Source organism: Periophthalmus magnuspinnatus, chromosome 19 (genome assembly GCF_009829125.3).
Source record: "Periophthalmus magnuspinnatus isolate fPerMag1 chromosome 19, fPerMag1.2.pri, whole genome shotgun sequence".
Lineage (NCBI taxonomy): Eukaryota > Metazoa > Chordata > Actinopteri > Gobiiformes > Gobiidae > Periophthalmus > Periophthalmus magnuspinnatus.
In genome coordinates this window covers 17,264,362-17,283,016 of record NC_047144.1, presented here as the reverse complement: position 1 = coordinate 17,283,016, position 18,655 = coordinate 17,264,362, and the positions used below count along the sequence as shown (strand labels likewise).

Genomic DNA, 18,655 nt, shown 5'->3' with positions numbered 1-18,655 from the left:
AAGAGCCTAAATATGCAGGTTTGTGTGTTAAACAAGTGTGAATGAAACAAAACACAACTCCAGGTCTGTTTGTGATGAGGAAACAACATTAAAACAAAGACCAGGGAAGAGTGTGATATGGGCGCTTTAACTTTTGATTTGAAACTTTTGACTTTTTAACATAATGCACATTTTTACTGGCTGCTCATAACAAATTCTCTTAGAAAAAACTAAAGCTTATGTGCTTCTCACAGCTTAGATTTTTAAAAATGGATTCCTAAAGATGAAAGCGGCAGATTGTTGTTTCTTTCCGTCAGTTTGCACCAAATGAAAAATGAGAAGTGCTTTTGGTATCTGAAAATGTTCTGTATAACAGACATTATATCAAAAGTCTATGATTGATGTGCTAGCTAAATGACAATAACAGTCTGTCCTAGCCTCCAGAATTAGCAAAACGAATGGGTAAGGTTCACTTTATTGTCTCGTTGGGGTAACCTGTCCTCTGCATTTGACCCATCTTTTAATTCCACTGGGGCAACCTGGTAGGAGCAGTGGACCCATCTCCAGACCTTGCGCTAATCTTGGTCAGGATTATCCATAGTCAGTATAAAGAAGTGGACTGAGTGAGTGTGACGTCACCCACGGCGTTTAGCTTCAGTCAAATGAAGCTCATCGATGCTAGCAGTTATAGCGGGCAATTTGGAGCCAATTATGAGTATCATAGCAACCAAAGAGCCAATCAGGAGCGAGGCTGTTGAAAGTAACGCCCACAGCGCTGGTTTAACAGGGAGCGGACCCTTAGCAACGCAGTCAATCAAACCTGTTGCTAACACTAGTGAGAGCGAAAAGAAGATTTGTCTGTTATTAATGTTCATATCTTGATTTCCAGACACAATAGTGAAATAAAAACCCCAGGATCATGTAGAGGGGGTTAATGCAACATTTTACGACCAAAATGATGAGTCTGACAGCAGCAGTTTTTCAATAGAAAGTGAATTGGAGCCAGAGTTGAAGGAGACTTGGCTCCAATTCAAGACTTTAATACCTGTAAAATGCAGGTATTTAAGTTCACAACAGTCAGTTTTGCATAATATAGAACCTTTAAATAGCGTACAAACTGCAAAACTATATGTGAATAATCAAAGGGACTGTGGTCAGAAAGAAATCAGAGAACTTTGCTGTTTAACTGTTATTTTAATCATCTTAAAACCGCAAAAATGTGAAAATAATTGATCATTTTTGAGTGTTGTGTTAAACCTTGTGCAAATGAATGAGTCTAAACCAGAGCCAGGAGCGTTTGTCTGCTCCTTGTATCTGTACTTCAGTGGAGTTGACCTGGCTCTGCCCCTGATGCCCTCCCTCATCCAAAACCGTTCCAGACTGCTATGGGTTTGATCAGGATCCATGGCTCTACTCCTGATGCCCTCCCTCAGGCTTTCCTTCCCTTTTCCCTCTTGGCTTTCTCCATCTCGCCTCATTTCGTGTTTTCTCAGACCTTTCTCTCTCTTCTCTCTCTTTTCTCTTTCCTCTCAGCGTTCTCTTTCTTCGATTAGATTTGCGATTTATGTTTTAATAATGAGATTGACAAAAAGACTGAAATATGACCTGATAAATTAAGATTAAATTTAAACATTTAAGCCCTTTTAGCTAATGAACCATAAGTAACTGTTCATTTTTTCATTGCGGAGAAAAACTGACCCGGCGTAGTAAGAACATGCAAGTTGATGGGTACTTTATATTCAGCTTTTAATTATATGATATTAAAATTATAATCTTGAACTCATCTGTTTTCATTTCCCATGTTTTCATTCTGTTTGCATAAATCTTACCCCAGTTTTCAGTCCGAGCTCGTGTTTTCATTCTAAAGCCCCCTGGTGGTTTCTCTGCAGACTTGCGTCACACTGGATCCTTTGGGAGGGAGTATCTGAAACCTCCTTTACAGATTACTCTCCTCTGAGTGGAAACGTGCTCGCTCTCACTCTCTTCCTCCCTCTCTCTCCATCTATCTCATTTTCACTCTCCCTCTCTCCTTCACTCCCTCGTTCTCTCTCCCTCTCTCCTATTGTCACTCCCTCCCTCTCTCTTCCTCACTATCCCTCTTTCCTATTGTCACTCTCTCATCCTCACTTTCATTTTCCCTCTCTCCCCCTCTACCCCCTTGTCTCTCCCTTTCTCCCTCTCTCCTCCCTCCCTCTTTCTCTCCCTCCCCTCTCTCCCCCTTTCTTTCGCTCCCCTCTACACCCCTCTCACTCCTCCTCTCTTTGCTTCTCCCCCTCTCCCTCTCCTCTCTTCCCCTCTCTCTCCTCCTCTCTCCCCTTTTCCTTCCTTCTTTTCCCCTCTCCTTCCTTCTCTCTCCCCCTCCTCTTCTCTCCCCCCTTCTTTCCTTCTCTTCCCACCTCCTCCTCTCTCCCCCTCTCCCTCCTCCTCTCTCCCCGTTTCCCTCCTTCTCTTTCTCTCTCTCCCTCCTTCGCTTTCCCCCTCTCAATCCTCCTCCTCTCCCCCTCCTCCTCTGTCCCCCTCTCCCTCCTTCTTTCCCCCTCTCAATCCTCCTCCTCTCCCCCTCCTCCTCTGTCCCCCTCTCCCTCCTTCTTTCCCCCTCTCAATCCTCCTTTCCCCCCTTCTCCTCTCCCTCCTCTCCCTCCTCCTCTCCCTCCTCCTCTTCCCCTCTCTCCCTCTCTCCCCCTCTCCCTCCCTCCCTCCCTCACATCTTCTCCCTAGGACTAAATTATTAAAGTTTGCTCGTTGCTGCAGAGGCTGATCCAGCTCAGAGGAGCTCCGATACATAAAGACGTGTGACTTAGTAATGAAACACAAAGAAAAGTCTATCCTCTACTACCTCAATGAAGACCCCAGAGTGCGTGTACTCTAAAGGCCCCAGAGTGTGTGTACTCTAAAGGCCCCAGAGTGTGTGTACTCTAAAGGCCCCAGAGTGTGTGTACTGTAAAGGCCCCAGAGTGTGTGTACTGTAAAGGCCCCAGAGTGTGTGTACTGTAAAGGCCCCAGAGTGTGTGTACTGTAAAGGCCCCAGAGTGTGTGTACTGTAAAGGCCCCAGAGTGTGTGTATTCTAAAGGCCCCAGAGTGTGTGTACTCTAAAGGCCCCAGAGTGCGTGTACTGTAAAGGCCCCAGAGTGTGTGTACTCTAAAGGCCCCAGAGTGTGTGTACTGTAAAGGCCCCAGAGTGTGTGTACTCTAAAGGCCCCAGAGTGTGTGTACTCTAAAGGCCCCAGAGTGTGTGTACTCTAAAGGCCCCAGAGTGTGTGTACTCTAAAGGCCCCAGAGTGTGTGTACTCTAAAGGCCCCAGAGTGTGTGTACTCTAAAGGCCCCAGAGTGTGTGTACTCTAAAGGCCCCAGAGTGCGTGTACTCTAAAGGCCCCAGAGTGTGTGTACTTTAAAGCCCCCAGAGTGTGTGTACTCTAAAGCCCCCAGAGTGGAGTGTACTCTAAAGGCCCCAGAGTGCGTGTACTCTAAAGGCCCCAGAGTGCGTGTACTCTAAAGGCCCCAGAGTGCGTGTACTCTAAAGGCCCCAGAGTGCGTGTACTCTAAAGGCCCCAGAGTGCGTGTACTTTAAAGCCCCCAGAGTGTGTGTACTCTAAAGCCCCCAGAGTGGAGTGTACTCTAAAGGCCCCAGAGTGCGTGTACTCTAAAGGCCCCAGAGTGTGTGTACTCTATGAATGCCCCAGAGTGTGTGTACTCTAAAGGCCCCAGAGTGTGTGTACTCTAAAGGCCGCAGAGTGTGTGTGTGTGCTCTATGAAGGCTCCAGAGTGAAACAGTTGCACTACTACGATGTCTCTCTGGAGGCAAAGGCAGAAATGTTAGTGGAATTCTGGAAAATTATTAGCTGAAAGTAAAATCTTAACCTTGACAATCGAATGCAGCTCTTTGTAATAAACCTGTTGGGTATTAGTTGGCAAGAATGACTCTTTTCTGATATTTAAATTAGGTTCTGACCAAGAAACTAGTGCAACACCTGAGGAAGTGCCTGAAGGATGGGTCAGATGCAAAGGACAAATTTCCATGGAATCATCAAGTCGTCCTAGCGCTCATGCCTTAACCTTTTATTGACATCTAACCAGACCTAAAACACATCTACAACTGGACTCTTCTAGGTTTTATTCTATGGAAGTATAATAAGACCTGGAATAGAAAGCAAAGATGGTGTTGTGTTTTTTAGTGCCTTTTGTCATTGACCGAAATTCCCAAAAATATTTTCTCTTCCACATTACTTCCTCAGTACGAGCTAGCGTCTTGCACCTATTTCACGACGGAAACGTGTGCTGTGTGACCAGTTCTGACCATTCAGAGAGATGGCTGATAGAGCGGGCTCAGAGTGGGGCTAGGCTAAATCTTGCAAAGCTAACTTTTAGGTTAGGTTTTAGGTTTTGAGGATTTAAAATAAAAAAAAAAGAAGTCCATATTGTGAAAATGCTGAAGAATTCTTACAAAACCCAACCTTTGTGAAACCTGTGGATGCTGTCACAACACGGGCAGTTTGAATTCACAAAAAATACATTGTGCGTAGTAGGAGAATACGTTCTGGGCCCAAGCTCCTGGGTGCTGCAATACCAAGAGTGTCCACTAGTCCATCTCGCACGGGGACAGGGGGAGGGCCTTATCTTGGTCTGATTATAGATCCATGGGCTAAACCAGGTCTAAAATACAGTTGGTATACTTGTTTGACACACAGACTAAGTAAATAGAGCAGAAAAATGTGGATTAAATTATCATCCAGAAACTATTTGAAATGTTGAGCACAGCACCATCAGTTTAAACGTCTGCTCTGAGACTCAATATGCTACAATCAAAACGGCATTAATTTCTATCAACAGAGTTACCAAGTTCCGTATTGATTTTGGAGAAAAGAAACATGAGGCTGAAAGTCTAGTTTATTTACCATCAGTACGCGGCCCAGCACCAGGAGATATGTTAATGAATCTGAATTTTAATAGGATGATACGATTTGATCAGGATCGGACATGGACGACTGAGGGATTACACAGATATCTTTATATTTTACGCTTTTAATACAAGTTAGCATACGTTTTGAGACATAGCAAGCTAGCTAGCGTACTGCTAACTGCTGTGAACCGAGCCAGTACAAAAATAAACATCTGAACGTGTTTTGTTTTGTTTTCTTAGGGTCCGACTCAGTGGCACATGCAGATTATCATGGAGAAACTTCTGAGGACCGTGAACCAGACGGTCATCTCGATGGGCCATGACTCCCCGTTCATTGTAAGTACATTTTATACATCTATTTTCCAGCAGTGTTTGGCTTTTTCTCGATTTATTTTAGATTTATTTCATTCTATTTCGCTCCATAGCTGTTGTTTTGCTACTTTCGGTGCACAGCAGTACTTGTTTTGTTCATATCGTCGCATTAGCTTGTTGTTGCGCTCGCTAACGCCATATGAAAGTGTGTTATAATGAAATAGTTGAGTTCTGTTGCATTGCCTTTAGCATCATTAGATCTATTAGGGAAGAAAATTCGTTTACTTGTCAGACATTTTGCACTCTACATACTGTGTGCCATTTTTATGATTGCCATAGAAACACTTTACAATATTGTAATTAGAGGTGGGTAATATGTAACACCAAAACAAATTTAACTTTTTTCCGGTTTTAAAGCCACCGTACTTGTTTTTTACTGTCTGAAAAACATGTTTTTTACTGTCTGAAAAACATGAAGTTATTCCTCACTTACCTTATGCATTCAGAACATCCTCTTTATTCACCATGATGAGTTTATAAGTGCTTTCCAATAAAGAAAAACACTCAACATTAAGCCACTGTACCTCCTTTTAAAACAATAGCCTCATCTTCTGTTTATACTTTGAGTCTTTAACATGTGAAGAAATTTAAAGCTGCTGTACCTGATTTTTTTACACCTTAGAACACGTGTCAAACTCAAGGCCCACGAGCCAAATGTGGCCCTCTGCATCATTTTATGTGGGCCTCGACAGGGTAAATTAAAAAGTATGATGGTCTTAAAATCTCAATTTATCAAGAGATACACAGTTACACAGCCATATTTTTACATTTAGGCAAATGCATATGCAATATTTGTAACTTGAATAAGTAATAAATACAGAAACAGTATTTACATTTATTTTACGCCTGGCCCTTTGAGAGCAGCCATTTTGTTGATGTGGCCCTCGGTGAAAATCTGTTTGACACCCCTGCCTTAGAAAAACAGAATTAGTTCACTTTTAACAGTTTGCAGTGGCCCAACGTTATTCCTCACTTACCTTACGTATTCCGCGCATCCTCATTATTCACTGCGATGAGTTTATAAGCACTTTTCACAACTTTCCCGAGACCACAGCGGTAAAGCTAACAACAACTAGTATGCTAACAGCACACATTCTGTTCATGCACCAGTAAAACGCAGACTTATTTTGACATCAAGAACTGCTTTTGCAATATATCTGAGCTGGGAGCAAACTCATTTTCCTTTTTTTTTTTTTTTTTTTCTTTAATCAAACACAACTGTAAATGACAAAAAGTATACATATATATTATTAGAAATTATTATTATTTATTTGTAATCGACTCGAGAGCTCTTAAAGTTTTCTCAGGACTCTTCTCCATGTTTTTTTTGCTTACGTTACCAAAAGAGCAATTTCAATACTGTCTCGTGTATAATATATTGCCCAGCTGTATTGGCAGTGGCCATGTTTCTGCTGAGGACACTGTTTGGTTGGTACAGGCTGCACTTTTGGCTTAATGACTGTGGATGTGAGGCTGTGGTAATAAGCTTATGGAGACTTTATGCGTGCGCTTTAGTGGTGAAGATGATTTGGCTCCGGGCGCTTGGTACAGTTTTACTACCCTCTTTGAAGAAACCAATTAGAGGGCGGCCATTTTTGTTTAACTTGTGTCTGTGGAGATTCTAAAGGGGGTGATGTAAGAGCTTCTGCTGATATTTAATTCAGTCGTTATTTTTGACTTAATGTGTGTGTTTTTCATAAATCAACTAGTTATGATGTTAACTGAAAAAAAAAAATCTATTTCATACTATTTCATTTTAATTTTTTGATTCCTTGCAGCTTGTGCACAGATACTATTTGTGCTCCTGCAATCAAATCCAATGTGTCCTTTGGAATCACTGTCGTAATGTTGTGGGTGTAAATTGAACTCGGGTGTTAGTGGTGCAAGAACTAAACCAGGACTAGACCAGGACTAGACCAGGACTAGACCAGGACTAAACCAGGACTAAACTAGGACTAAACCAAGACCAAAAACCGAACAGAATCAAAACCAAGTCTACAACAGGACTAAACTAGGATCGGACCAGAACTAAACAAGGAGTGTAACAAAATCAAACAAAGTCTACATCAAGACTCAACTTGGACTAAACCAGGACTAGACCAGGACTACATCAGGTCTGAACCAGACTAGACCAGGACTAAACCAGGACTGTAAAATAACCAAACCTAGTCTACTCCAGGACTTAACTCGGACTTAACCTGGACTTAACCAGCAGTAAAGCAAAAAAGAAACCAGGAGTAGACCAGGACTAGACCAGGACTAGACCAGGACTAGACCAGGACTAGACCAGGACTAGACCAGGACTAGACCAGGACTAGACCAGGACTAGACCAGGACTAAACCATCCCAAGTGCCCATTCTAAGTGTGTCAGCGTTGTGTGTGCATTCCCTTCCTCTGCTCGTTTATCCTCTGCTATGTGTACTATTTTAGTGTTTTAGTGTTTTAATCTTTTCTTCTTCTTCTTGTGTATTCGTCTTTCCATCGATGGCACTTGTTTTGATTACAGTCGTGAGCAAAGCGATTAGCTGTACTTGGGGAGTCCTGGATTGTGTTACAGATCACTACTTTGGGCTGCGTTTCTTCTTCTAATGAATTTTTTCCTCCGAGCCAAACACAGAGTGCTTTTTCAATCTGCTATGGTTAGAGATGGGCTTGTGAGTCACCTAGCAACACATCATCTACATATGTATCTGTGCTAGTGTTGTCACGATGCTAACATTTCAAACTCGACACCACAATGATAATAAAAACTTTCTTTAGACAATATACTGTGATGTTCCATTAAATGTTCATACTTTGTGTTCTGTTCCCATGTGTCTTATATCTGTGTGATCCATGGGTGTATGTTAGTCTGTGTGTCTTAGGTCAAGATCATTCTAAAGACTTGGATTGGTCCTGCTTTAGTCCTGCTTTAGTCCTGCTTTAGTCCTGCTTTAGTCCTGCTTTAGTCTTAGTTTAGTCCTGGTTTAGACTTGGTTTAGTCCTGGTTTGGCCCTTGTTTAGTCCTGGTTTAGTCCTGCTTTAGTCTTGGTTTAGTCCTGGTTTGGCCCTTGTTTAGTCCTGGTTTAGTCCTGCTTTAGTCTTGGTTTAGTCCTGGTTTAGACTTGGTTTAGTCCTGGTTTAGCCCTAGTTTAGCCCTGGTTTAGCCCTGGTTTAGCCCTGGTTTAGTCCTGATTTAGTCTTGGTTTAGTCCTGGTTTAGTCTTGGTTTAGTCCTGGTTTGGCCCTTGTTTAGTCCTGGTTTAGTCCTGGCCTAGTCCTGGCCTAGTCCAGGTTTAGTCCTGGTTTAGTCCAGGTTTAGTCCTGGTTTTGTCCAGGTTTAGTCCTGGTTTAGTCTAGGTTTTGTCCAGGTTTAGTCCTGGTTTAGTCTAGGTTTAGTCCTGGTTTAGTCTAGGTTTAGTCCTGGCTTAGTCCTGGCTTAGTCCAGGTTTAGTCCAGGTTTAGTCCAGGTTTAGTCCAGGTTTAGTCCAGGTTTAGTCCAGGTTTAGTCCAGGTCCATAGTGGTCTATTGGCGTATACTAGTCTATGTGCGTTATACTTATTCTAACACAGCTCAAGATCATTCTAAAGATGTTCAGGAAAGGTTCTAATAATAATAATAATAATAATAATAATAATAATAATAATGCATCAAATTTATATAGCATTTTTTAAGATGCCTTCTATTGTAGCCACAGCTGCCCTGGGACAGACTAACAGAAGCGAGGCTGCTAATCTGCGCCATCGGCCACTTTGACCATCACCAACACTCAAACACACATCACATTCATACTAGGCAATGTGAGTGAAGTGTCTTGCCTAAGGACACAATGACAGTTTTTGCCTCTAGCGCCCCCCTGTGGCTCCTGGTATTCCCAGCGGTCTCCCATTCAAGTTACTAACCAGACCCGGCCCTGATTTGCTTCTGAGATGGCCACGATAAGTATTTTTCTAAAGTCTGCTATTCATGTCTTATATAACTTAGAGAGCAAAATGGACTAATTATTATTTGAACATTAATGAAGTGAAACAGCAGAGGTCATATTTCTGACAAGATTCATTAAAAAGTAAAACCGTGGTATTGTTGTTATAATGTTTTTGAATCCACGTTAGTCCAGAGCAGCTGAATGGGAGTGAGAGGAAACAATCATCACTCTTTTGAACAAGTCTTAGTTCTTTTTTTTGTGTGAAAATTATGTTTTATATATTTTGTCTTCTGAAGTACAAAAGGTCATTTTTGATATGAGATTTCTGTTTGTCTCCTATTTGAAATTAAATATTCAATCACTCAAAAACAGGCCCGTCAACAGAAATTTGGAGTCCTGGGTCGAGAAAACTCAGCTGGGCCCCACTCAGATATAAATTAACAGAAGAAGATGGTCCAGATTTGGCCCTTAAAGGTTCTATATTACACAAAATGGACTCTTTTGAGCTTAAAGTCATGTTATCATGCTGTTACCTCCTCAAAAACATACCTGTAGTTGTGTTTTGTTTCATCTCCAAAGCTGAAAATGCTCTGTTCCACCTTGTGATGTCATGTCATTCCAGGGCTGAAATGATCCAAATGATTCTAGTGAAGGTGTGTGGAGTTTAAAAACACAGTGGAGCACTTCCTGTATTACCACATGATGACATCACAAGGTGGAACAGAGTGTTTCCTGTTTGAGAGAAGAACTCAGCCTAAATATGCAGGGTTTGTGTAGACCTTTCAAGACCCTCGGGCCTGGGACAACAGACCTCTTTGCCCCTCCCCTCTTGTCGACGCCCCTGCTCAAAAGCGAACATCAGTGTTACGTAAGTTGATATTAAGCTAGCGGCTGAAGTTCAAACGTTTTAGCCAATATTCTACCACAGTTTGAACATGTAGAAAGTCGATTTGACTTTTTCTACTTTCACCTAAGCATCACTCAGAGAACCAGAGTATTATTGGATTGTCTTTGACGCAAAATGCTTCTTCTTCTTCTTCTTCTTCTTCTTCTTCTTCTTCTTCTTCTGTGCCTCGCTCTGGCTGCAGCTTTGATCAGGTCATTCACATAAGGGACCGGAGCGCTCAGTGTGACGAGCCGATATCACTCCTCCCGGGATCTACTTTTTTTGTATTACCTTAAGTGCCTCTGTTTGAGCCGCGCCATAAAGAAGCGGAGGCTGCGTTTCCCTCCTGACTTCATTCGTGAACCTGCACAACGCTCTGGATAATGAAACGGTGTTATTCCATGTGACCTCCATGTGACCTTATCTAATATACAGCTCAGGGAAAAACAAGAACTCCGCGATGTAATGTGACCTTTGACCCTAAGAGTCTCTCTTCCTCTCTCCCTCTCCTCTCCCTCCCTCCTCTCTTCCTGCCTTCCTCCCTTTCTCCCCTTCTCTCTCCGCTCCTCTCTCCGCTCCTCTCTCCCTCCTCTCTTCCACACTCCCTCCTCTCTCCTCTCTCCTCCCTCCTTCCCTCGGGCTCTAGTGGCTCATGAGGTGACCCGTCTGTACTGTACTTGACTGCGGTGGCATTTGCGAGTCTCTGTTTAACATTTAGTCTGAGTTGCTCACACCAGAGTCTGAGGTGGAGCTGCAGGAGCCCCGCGGCTCTGATCTGAAGGAAGTCTGCTCTGAGGATGAGCGTTTACAGCCAGGTCCAGATGTCGACCTCAGGAAGAAAAGCAGCAGCTAAAAAAAAACACAACACATGAGCTAAAGACGCTGAACCCACTGACTATGTAAAGAAGTGGATTAAGTGAGTGTGACGTCACCCACAGCGTTCAGCTCCAGTTAAACAAAGCTCATTGAGGCTAGAGCAGTTATAGCAGCGAATTTGGAGCCGAGTTATATATTTGGAATTCCGACTGCGAGTATCATAGCAACCAAAGAGCCAATCCAGAGCGAGGCTGTTGAAGGTAATGGCCCACTAGCTTAGCAGGGAGCTGGAGCTTAGCAACACTGTCAATCAAACCTGTTGCTAACTCTCAGGGAAAGAAGGCGCCTGATTGTCTGTTATTAATGTTCATATCTTGATTTACAGACACAACAGTGAAATAAAAACACCAGGATCATGTAGAGTGGGTTAATACGAACATTGTAAGACCAAAATGACGAGTCTGACAGCAGCAGTTACAGAGAGAGGAGCCACAGTTTTTCAATAGAAAGTGAATTGGAGCTTGAAGCACACCTATGCTCACTTCCTATTTGAAACGCAGAGGCTAGCAGGTTAGCTTTGTCCATTTATATCTACAGTTGAACTACTTCCTTATACCTGATGCAGTTTGCTTAGCTGTATGTTATAATAGGAAATATACCTGCTTATAATAAGGCTTGATGTGTTAGGAAGGGCATCTGGTTTATTTAATGAATATTATGTAGATAATATATTGATTTAATTTTTTTTTTTTTTTTTTTTTACCAATTTTACAGTTCAGTTTTGATGACACAGTGATGCATTTTAACTTTTATTTTTCTCTTCCTCCCCCTCTCCTTGTCTTAACCCATCTCTTATTCTCTCCCTCTCCTCTCCTTTCTTTTTCCCTCTCTCTGTCTCTCGCTGTTTCTCTTTCACCCTCTTTCCTTCTCTCTTTCTCCCTCTCTCCTCTCTCTCCCTCTCTCCTTCTCTCTTTCTCTCTCTCCTTCTCTCTTTCTTCCTCTCTCATCTTTCTTTCTTCCTCTCTCCATCTCTCTCCTTCTCTCTTTCTCCTTCTCTCTCTCTCTCTCTCCCTCCCCCTCGCCCTTTTTCTATTTCTCTCCCTATCACTGGACACTGACTTTCTATTCACCTAACCCCCTCCCTCAGTCTATCCTTCTCTCTCACGTCCCTCTTTTCTCTCTGTTATATCTATCTCTTTCCCCTTCCATTCCCTCCCTCTCTCTCTCTTTCCTATCCTACACTGGGCACTGAATACAGAAGCATTAACCTCCCTCTCCCCTCTCTGCTCTTTCCATCCCACTCCTCTCGCTGTCCACTCCCTCTCTTTTCTACCTTGCATGGGACACTGAAGAGCATTAACCTCCCTCTCCTCTCTCTCCTCTTTCCATCCCCCTCTCCTCTCTCCTACTTTACCCTGGACACTGAACACAGAAGTATTAACTTCCCTCTCCTCGCTCTTCCTCTTTTCTTCCCTCTCTCCCTGTCTTTTTTCCCCTCTCCCCCTTGCATTAGGCACTGATTGGCATTAATCTCCCTCTCCACTACCCTCCCTCCCTCTCTTCTCTTCATCTCCCCCTCTCTCCTTCTCCATCCATCCCACTTCCTCTGTCCTACCTTTCCCTGGACACTGAATATAGAAACATTAACTCCGCTCTCATCTCTCTTTCACGCTCTCTTGCTCTCTCTCCCTATCCCTCCACCCCCTCCATCTCCCCTCTTTCCCCCATATCCTTTCCCTCACCATCCCTCACCCCTCCATCCCCCTCCACAAAACCCCTCATCCCCCTTTCTTACCTTCCCCCTGGACACTGACTATAGAAGCATTAACTCCTCTCTCTCTCTCTCTCTCTCTATCCCTTCCCCATCCCTCCTACACCTCCCCTCTTCTCCGCCTAGCCCCTTCCACCCTTCATCCCTCTCCCCTCCCTCCCTCTCTCCCCCTCCATTACCTCCCCCCTTTCTCCTACCTTCCCCTGGACCCCGATTATAGAAGCATTAATTCCCCTCTTCTCCCCTTTTCTCTCTCTCTTTCTCTCCCCCTACACCCCTCTCCACTTCTCTACCTCCCCTCTTCTCCACCTAACCCTTCCACCCCCCATCCCTCTCCCCCTCCATAACCCCCTTTCTCCTACCTTCCTCTGGACACTGACTACAGACACATAAACTGCCCTCTCCTCTCTCTCTCTTTCACCCCCTCCACCCTTCTCCCCTCATCTCCACCTCCCCTCTTCTCCCCCTTTCCCCTGGACCCTGCATACAGATGAGTCGAATCACAGCCCTGGCTCGGGGGGTGACTTTTGTGTTGTCATTGCACAGATCTGGCTGTTATGGGGCTTAGGACACACATAGCTTTTTCTTGTGGACACAGCAGTGAGGAGCTTTGTATTCAGCTGTGGACTCACCACAGAATCCATTTACATCACATTGTTCCAGGAGCGTTTTGGCGTCTGCTCTGAAAAGATGAGCTTTACGTGCTGGAATATTTCACTTTTATTTGTCTTTGCCCTTCTCCACACAAAATGCGTTCTGTCTTGTTGTACCAAAAGCAGGTCCAAATAATTGAATTGGGGGTACATGCGCGTAAACTTGTGTCTAATCTATGTAATCGTAGCTGCCATCCTGCTCCAGTGCTGTACTCGCAGGTCGCTACTTTGACAACCGCGGGGTGCGTTTGATCCAAGCAACGGCGTATCACAAGGGCTCACGCGATACCAACATAGACTGTATATATAAATGGACATAGCTAGCCTGCTAGCCGCTGCATTCCAAATAGGAAGTGATCGTGGGCGCGCTTCCGGTCCATCGACTCTGGCTCCAGTTCACTTTCTATTGAAAAACGCTGCTGCCAGACTCGTCATTTTGGTCTTAAAATGTTTGTATTAACCCGCTCTACATGATCCCGGGCTTTTTATTTCACTATTGTGTCTGTAAATCAAGATATGAACATGAATAACAGACAAATCAGGCGCCTTCTTTCACAGATGTCGCTCCCACTAGCGTTAGCAACAGGTTTGATTGACAGCGTTGCCCTGCTCCCTGTTAAACCAGTGGTGTGGGCGAGAAGGGGCGTTACCTTCAACAGCCTTGCTCCAGATTGGCTCTTTGGTTGCTATGATACTCAAAATTGACTCTTGGCTAGCTTTGATTAGCTTCATTTGACTGGAGCCGAACATTGTGGGTGACGTCAAACTCCCTTAGTCCACTTCTTTATACAGTCTTTTCCCGACTCTTTCTTTAGACCCGCACTCTCGCTCAGAAGTCAGTGTTACAGGCCGCTTTGGTTTTAATTACTTTTTCTAAGTCTGTGGGATCCGAGTCCCAAACGGCTCCACACTTGCAGTCGGTGTAAATCTGGCGAAACACATTCAAACTTGCATTTTACCTAAATATTCCTTAAATATCTCTTGTTTTGTTTTGATACTAAAGCAGCTTTCCCCGTGACAAAGCTGAATGAGCGTTGAGTTGCCAAGCTACAGCTAAAACCAGCTTGTCTGTATGCAGCTCGTGGCACTTTCGTTTTAAAAGCTCCCGACTTGTGGGTTTTGTTTTTTTTGAGTGCGCTGTAAAGTCAGAACTTGGTGACATAATGAGATGGCTGCGCTCTCTTTGCAGCTAATAACAAAGCATCGATTTTCTCAGACGTACGCACCAAATGCAGCGCTCTGATTGGTCCACCTCAGTTTTCCTTTGACCCCTGAAAAAACGAAATAGTTGTAAGAGCTATGAACAGTTTGGAACAATTTAAACACATCTACTTCCTTTTTCCATGATTTGTACATTTGGTATCGCTTCTTTAACTTACGTACTTTTTGAATCACAAGGTTTTAGGAATGTATACAACTCTTCCGAAGTGTCTTGCTCAATGACACAATATTAACCCATCCTTCATCTGGGATCCAACCATCAGTGGACTAGTGGACAAGTATCTATACACATTGGTCCCTTATTGGTCACTTTTTTATAGCACTTTTCCACCTTCAAACCGCGAAAACAGTCGTACAAACACAGGGCGTGAAGTGTCTTGCCCAACAACACAGTGACAGCATTCATCTGTGGAAGCTGGGATCGCACCGCCAACCTGTGTGTCAGCGGATCTACCAATTTGACCAATTTTATGTCGATAACATGATTTGACTTGCCAACTGAGTCACCGTCTTTACCAACTCCAACGGAAACATGGTGCGATTCTGCCTCTTTATTAGTTATTAGTCTGTGACCTTCGACCCCTTGATATTTACATATAATCATTGTTTACGTGTGTGTTTATTCTAACCTCGGTCTGACTTCTCTAAAATGTCATAAGTAGCGTTAGCGTAGGTAGCGGCGCCGTTGTAATGCTAATCATGAAGGCTGCGTTCACGCCTGTCGTCTTCGGTCGCGGTCTCAGACTTCGGGTCCCATTGAAATGTCAGGTGTGAAAATAACTCCGTCCAGAGGCTTTGTTATGTCACCTGGACGAGCTTTAAACCCGAGGTCACAACAAATTTATGAGAATTATTTAAAGTTTTTAAAAGCCTGACTCCTAATGTGATGTCCTTGTATATTTCCACAACCAAAGTAAGAATAACCGTGACGTTCGTTCTAAATTTTGGCTGGCTCTTTTGCAGTTAGCTTTAATGCTATCAGTTCTTTGGAGATAACAAAATTACACTATTAAAACCTAATTGCATCAGGTCATTTTAAATACCGATAGATGCTACGGCTTTGTCTGAAATGTTCCACAGTGGGGTATTAAACAAACTCATGGATTTTGCATTTATTCAAGTCCATTTTTTTCATTTTTGTTGCTCAAGAATCCATTGAAAAACCTTGCGTTCTTACTGTGAGCGAGGTTGCTTCTCCACAGATCTGACCTGTAGCTTTCCCTGGTGTCAAACTGTGAAATATTCCATGCTAAACATGTTCACAGAAGAACAGGTAGATCACCCTCTTTCAGAAAAGTTATGTAAAGCGGCTTTATGAACAACTGAATACGTTCGATGCACTTTATCGCAGTGTAAGCATTTTGTTACATGGTTATGTCATTGGATTTAGTTAATTTCAACTAAAAACAGTTGGGGAAAAAACAGTTTAAAAATATATAAACTGCACAAAATGAGTCTACTAAAGGTCCGGTAAAGGTAAAGTGCCGGGTCTTCACACATAACCTGGCATTTAACAACTCTATTGTTTTAATTAACAATGGAACGTAACCATGGAACCCAAGATTGTGAGCATGGAAACCAGCTTCATAGTCAAGTCTATAGTCAAGTCCGTAGCCACGTCGTAGTCAAATTTGTAGTTAAGTTTTTGTAGCCATGTTTTTAGTAGTAGTAGTAGTAGTAGGTGTATGTAGTAGTAGTAGTAGTAGTAGGTGTATGTAGTAGTTGTTGTAGTAGTAGTAGTAGGTGTATGTAGTAGTAGTAGTAGTAGGTGTATGTAGTAGTAGTAGTAGTAGGTGTATGTAGTAGTTGTTGTAGTAGTAGTAGTAGGTGTATGTAGTAGTTGTTGTAGTAGTAGTAGTAGTAGGTGTATGTAGTAGTTGTTGTAGTAGTAGTAGTAGTAGTAGGTGTATGTAGTAGTTGTTGTAGTAGTAGTAGTAGTAGGCGTATGTAGTAGTTGTTGTAGGAGTAGGTGTATGTAGTAGTAGGTGTATGTAGTAGTTGTTGTTGTAGGAGTAGTAGTAGTAGTAGGTGTATGTAGTAGATGTAGTAGTAGTAGGTGTATGTAGTAGTTGTAGTAGTAGTAGGTGTATGTAGCAGATGTAGTAGTAGTAGGTGTATGTAGTAGTAGTAGTAGTAGGTGTATGTAGTAGTAGTTGTTGTAGTAGTAGGTGTATGTAGTAGTAGTAGGTGTATGTAGTAGTTGTTGTAGTAGTAGTAGTAGTAGGTGTATGTAGTAGTAGTAGGTGTATGTAGTAGTTGTTGTAGTAGTAGTAGGTGTATGTAGTAGTTGTTGTAGTAGTAGTAGGTGTATGTAGTAGTTGTTGTAGTAGTAGTAGTAGGTGTATGTAGTAGTTGTTGTAGTAGTAGTAGGTGTATGTAGTAGTAGTAGGTGTATGTAGTAGTTGTTGTAGTAGTAGTAGTAGTAGGTGTATGTAGTAGTAGTAGGTGTATGTAGTAGTTGTTGTTGTAGTAGTAGGTGTATGTAGTAGTAGTTGTTTATAACCACGTCTGTAGCCAACTCCGTAGCTACGTTCATAGTCAAGTTTGTAATCAAGTTTTTGTAGCCATGTTTATAGCCACATCTATAGCCATGTCCACAGTCAAGTTCATAGACACTTTTATAGCCAAGTCCGTAGCCACGTTTGTAGCCACATTCATAGCCAAGGAAACCAATCATGTAACGTTGGCAACCAACTGCAATTATTTTCCTGCCGATTTTCTATCTTTACTCACACTTAAACATCCTCTGCACATTCCCAGATCTAGAATACAGGGTTGTCAGTTCTGGCTTTGTTCACACATGACCTTTTCCTGGCAAATCGCAGGTAAATTCCCGGGTCAGGCTGCATGTGTGAACACGACTCAAAGTATACAGACATGTTTAAGTCTGTGTACACTCATGAATCAGTGAGTAGTTTGTTGTTACAAAGCTCTTTGAGGCTTGAAGGTGGAAAGGTGTTGAATCTACCCGTTTATACCTCCGAACGTCTTTTTTTGTAGTGGTCATTTGGACTGCAGTGTTTGGACTCTGCAGTGAGGAGAGCTGCAGAGAAAGTAAGACTGTGATATTGATTGACAGTATAAGGCGGAGTGCTATAGGCTCATAGGCACGTACTGACTGAATACATCAATATACAAGTACCCCTCTGTTTGTTAGCTTTAATCCTACACACAGGAAGTTTATCTGGGCTTTTTATCGTCCACTTTTCATCTCTCTTTCTCCCGATGTCACATTTTTCCTGTCTCTCTCCACTGCAGAGCTCTTGGGGAGAGTAGCTGCGTAGTGAGAGATGGTACTGCATCGCAATACCCCAAATGTGCATTCATCAGAGAGACAGAATCCCACTTTTGTGAGGAATCAGAGACACGGAAGTGTGACTGAGCGTTTCCGTGTGTGCAGCCCAAGCCACGCGCACGCTCCGGCCGCGCACGCTCGAGCCGGTGTCACCTTCAAATGTTTAAAAGAAAACAAATACTTCAGCTGTAAATGATACCACGGCTGTACAAGGAGGACGCGCTAGGTAGTATGCTCCGGAGGGACGGGCTGCTGTGATTGGCTGAAATTAGGTCATTAGTTGGGTTAAGGTGGTGCTTAAGGACGTGGACCGGGACAGGACCAAGACAGGACCGGGGCAGGACCGAGGCAGGACAGGACCGGGGCAGGGTTTGAATATATTTAAGAGAAGAGGCATTTGTACTAGGCTTATCTCAAGACGGGTTGGTGCCAGTGATGATGTAGTAGTAGTAGTAGTAGTAGTAGTAGTAGTAGTAGTAGTAGTAGTAGTAGTAGTAGTAGTAGTAGTAGTAGTAGTAGTAGTAGTAGTAGTAGTAGTAGTAGTAGTAGTAGTAGTAGTAGTAGTAAGTTGTTGTAGTAGCAGCAGGTAGTGGTAGTAGTAGTAAGTTGGTGTAGTATTAGTTGGTAGTAGAAGTAGTAGCAGCAGGTAGTGGTAGTAGTAGTTGTTGTAGTCGTAGTGGTCGGTGTGTGTAGTAGTTGTTGTAGTAGTAGTAGTAGTTGTAGTAGTAGTAGTAGGTGTATGTAGTAGTTGTGGCAGTATTAGTAGTAGGTCTATGTAGTAGTTGTTGTAGTAGTAGTAGGTGTATGTAGTAGTAGTAGGTGTATGTAGTAGTAGTATGTAGTAGTAGTTGTAGGTGT

General features: G+C 43.0%; 1 protein-coding gene across 1 annotated transcript in view; it reads left to right on the top strand.

The window, feature by feature from the left end:
- Positions 1 to 18,655, top strand: part of dock1 (dedicator of cytokinesis 1) — a 361,518-nt gene that overhangs the window by 122,218 nt on the left and 220,645 nt on the right. The window contains exon 26 of the mRNA XM_033984239.2: positions 5,119 to 5,214. Within this exon, the coding sequence (XP_033840130.1) occupies positions 5,119 to 5,214 (96 nt within the window). The remainder of the gene's footprint in view (positions 1 to 5,118; positions 5,215 to 18,655) is intronic.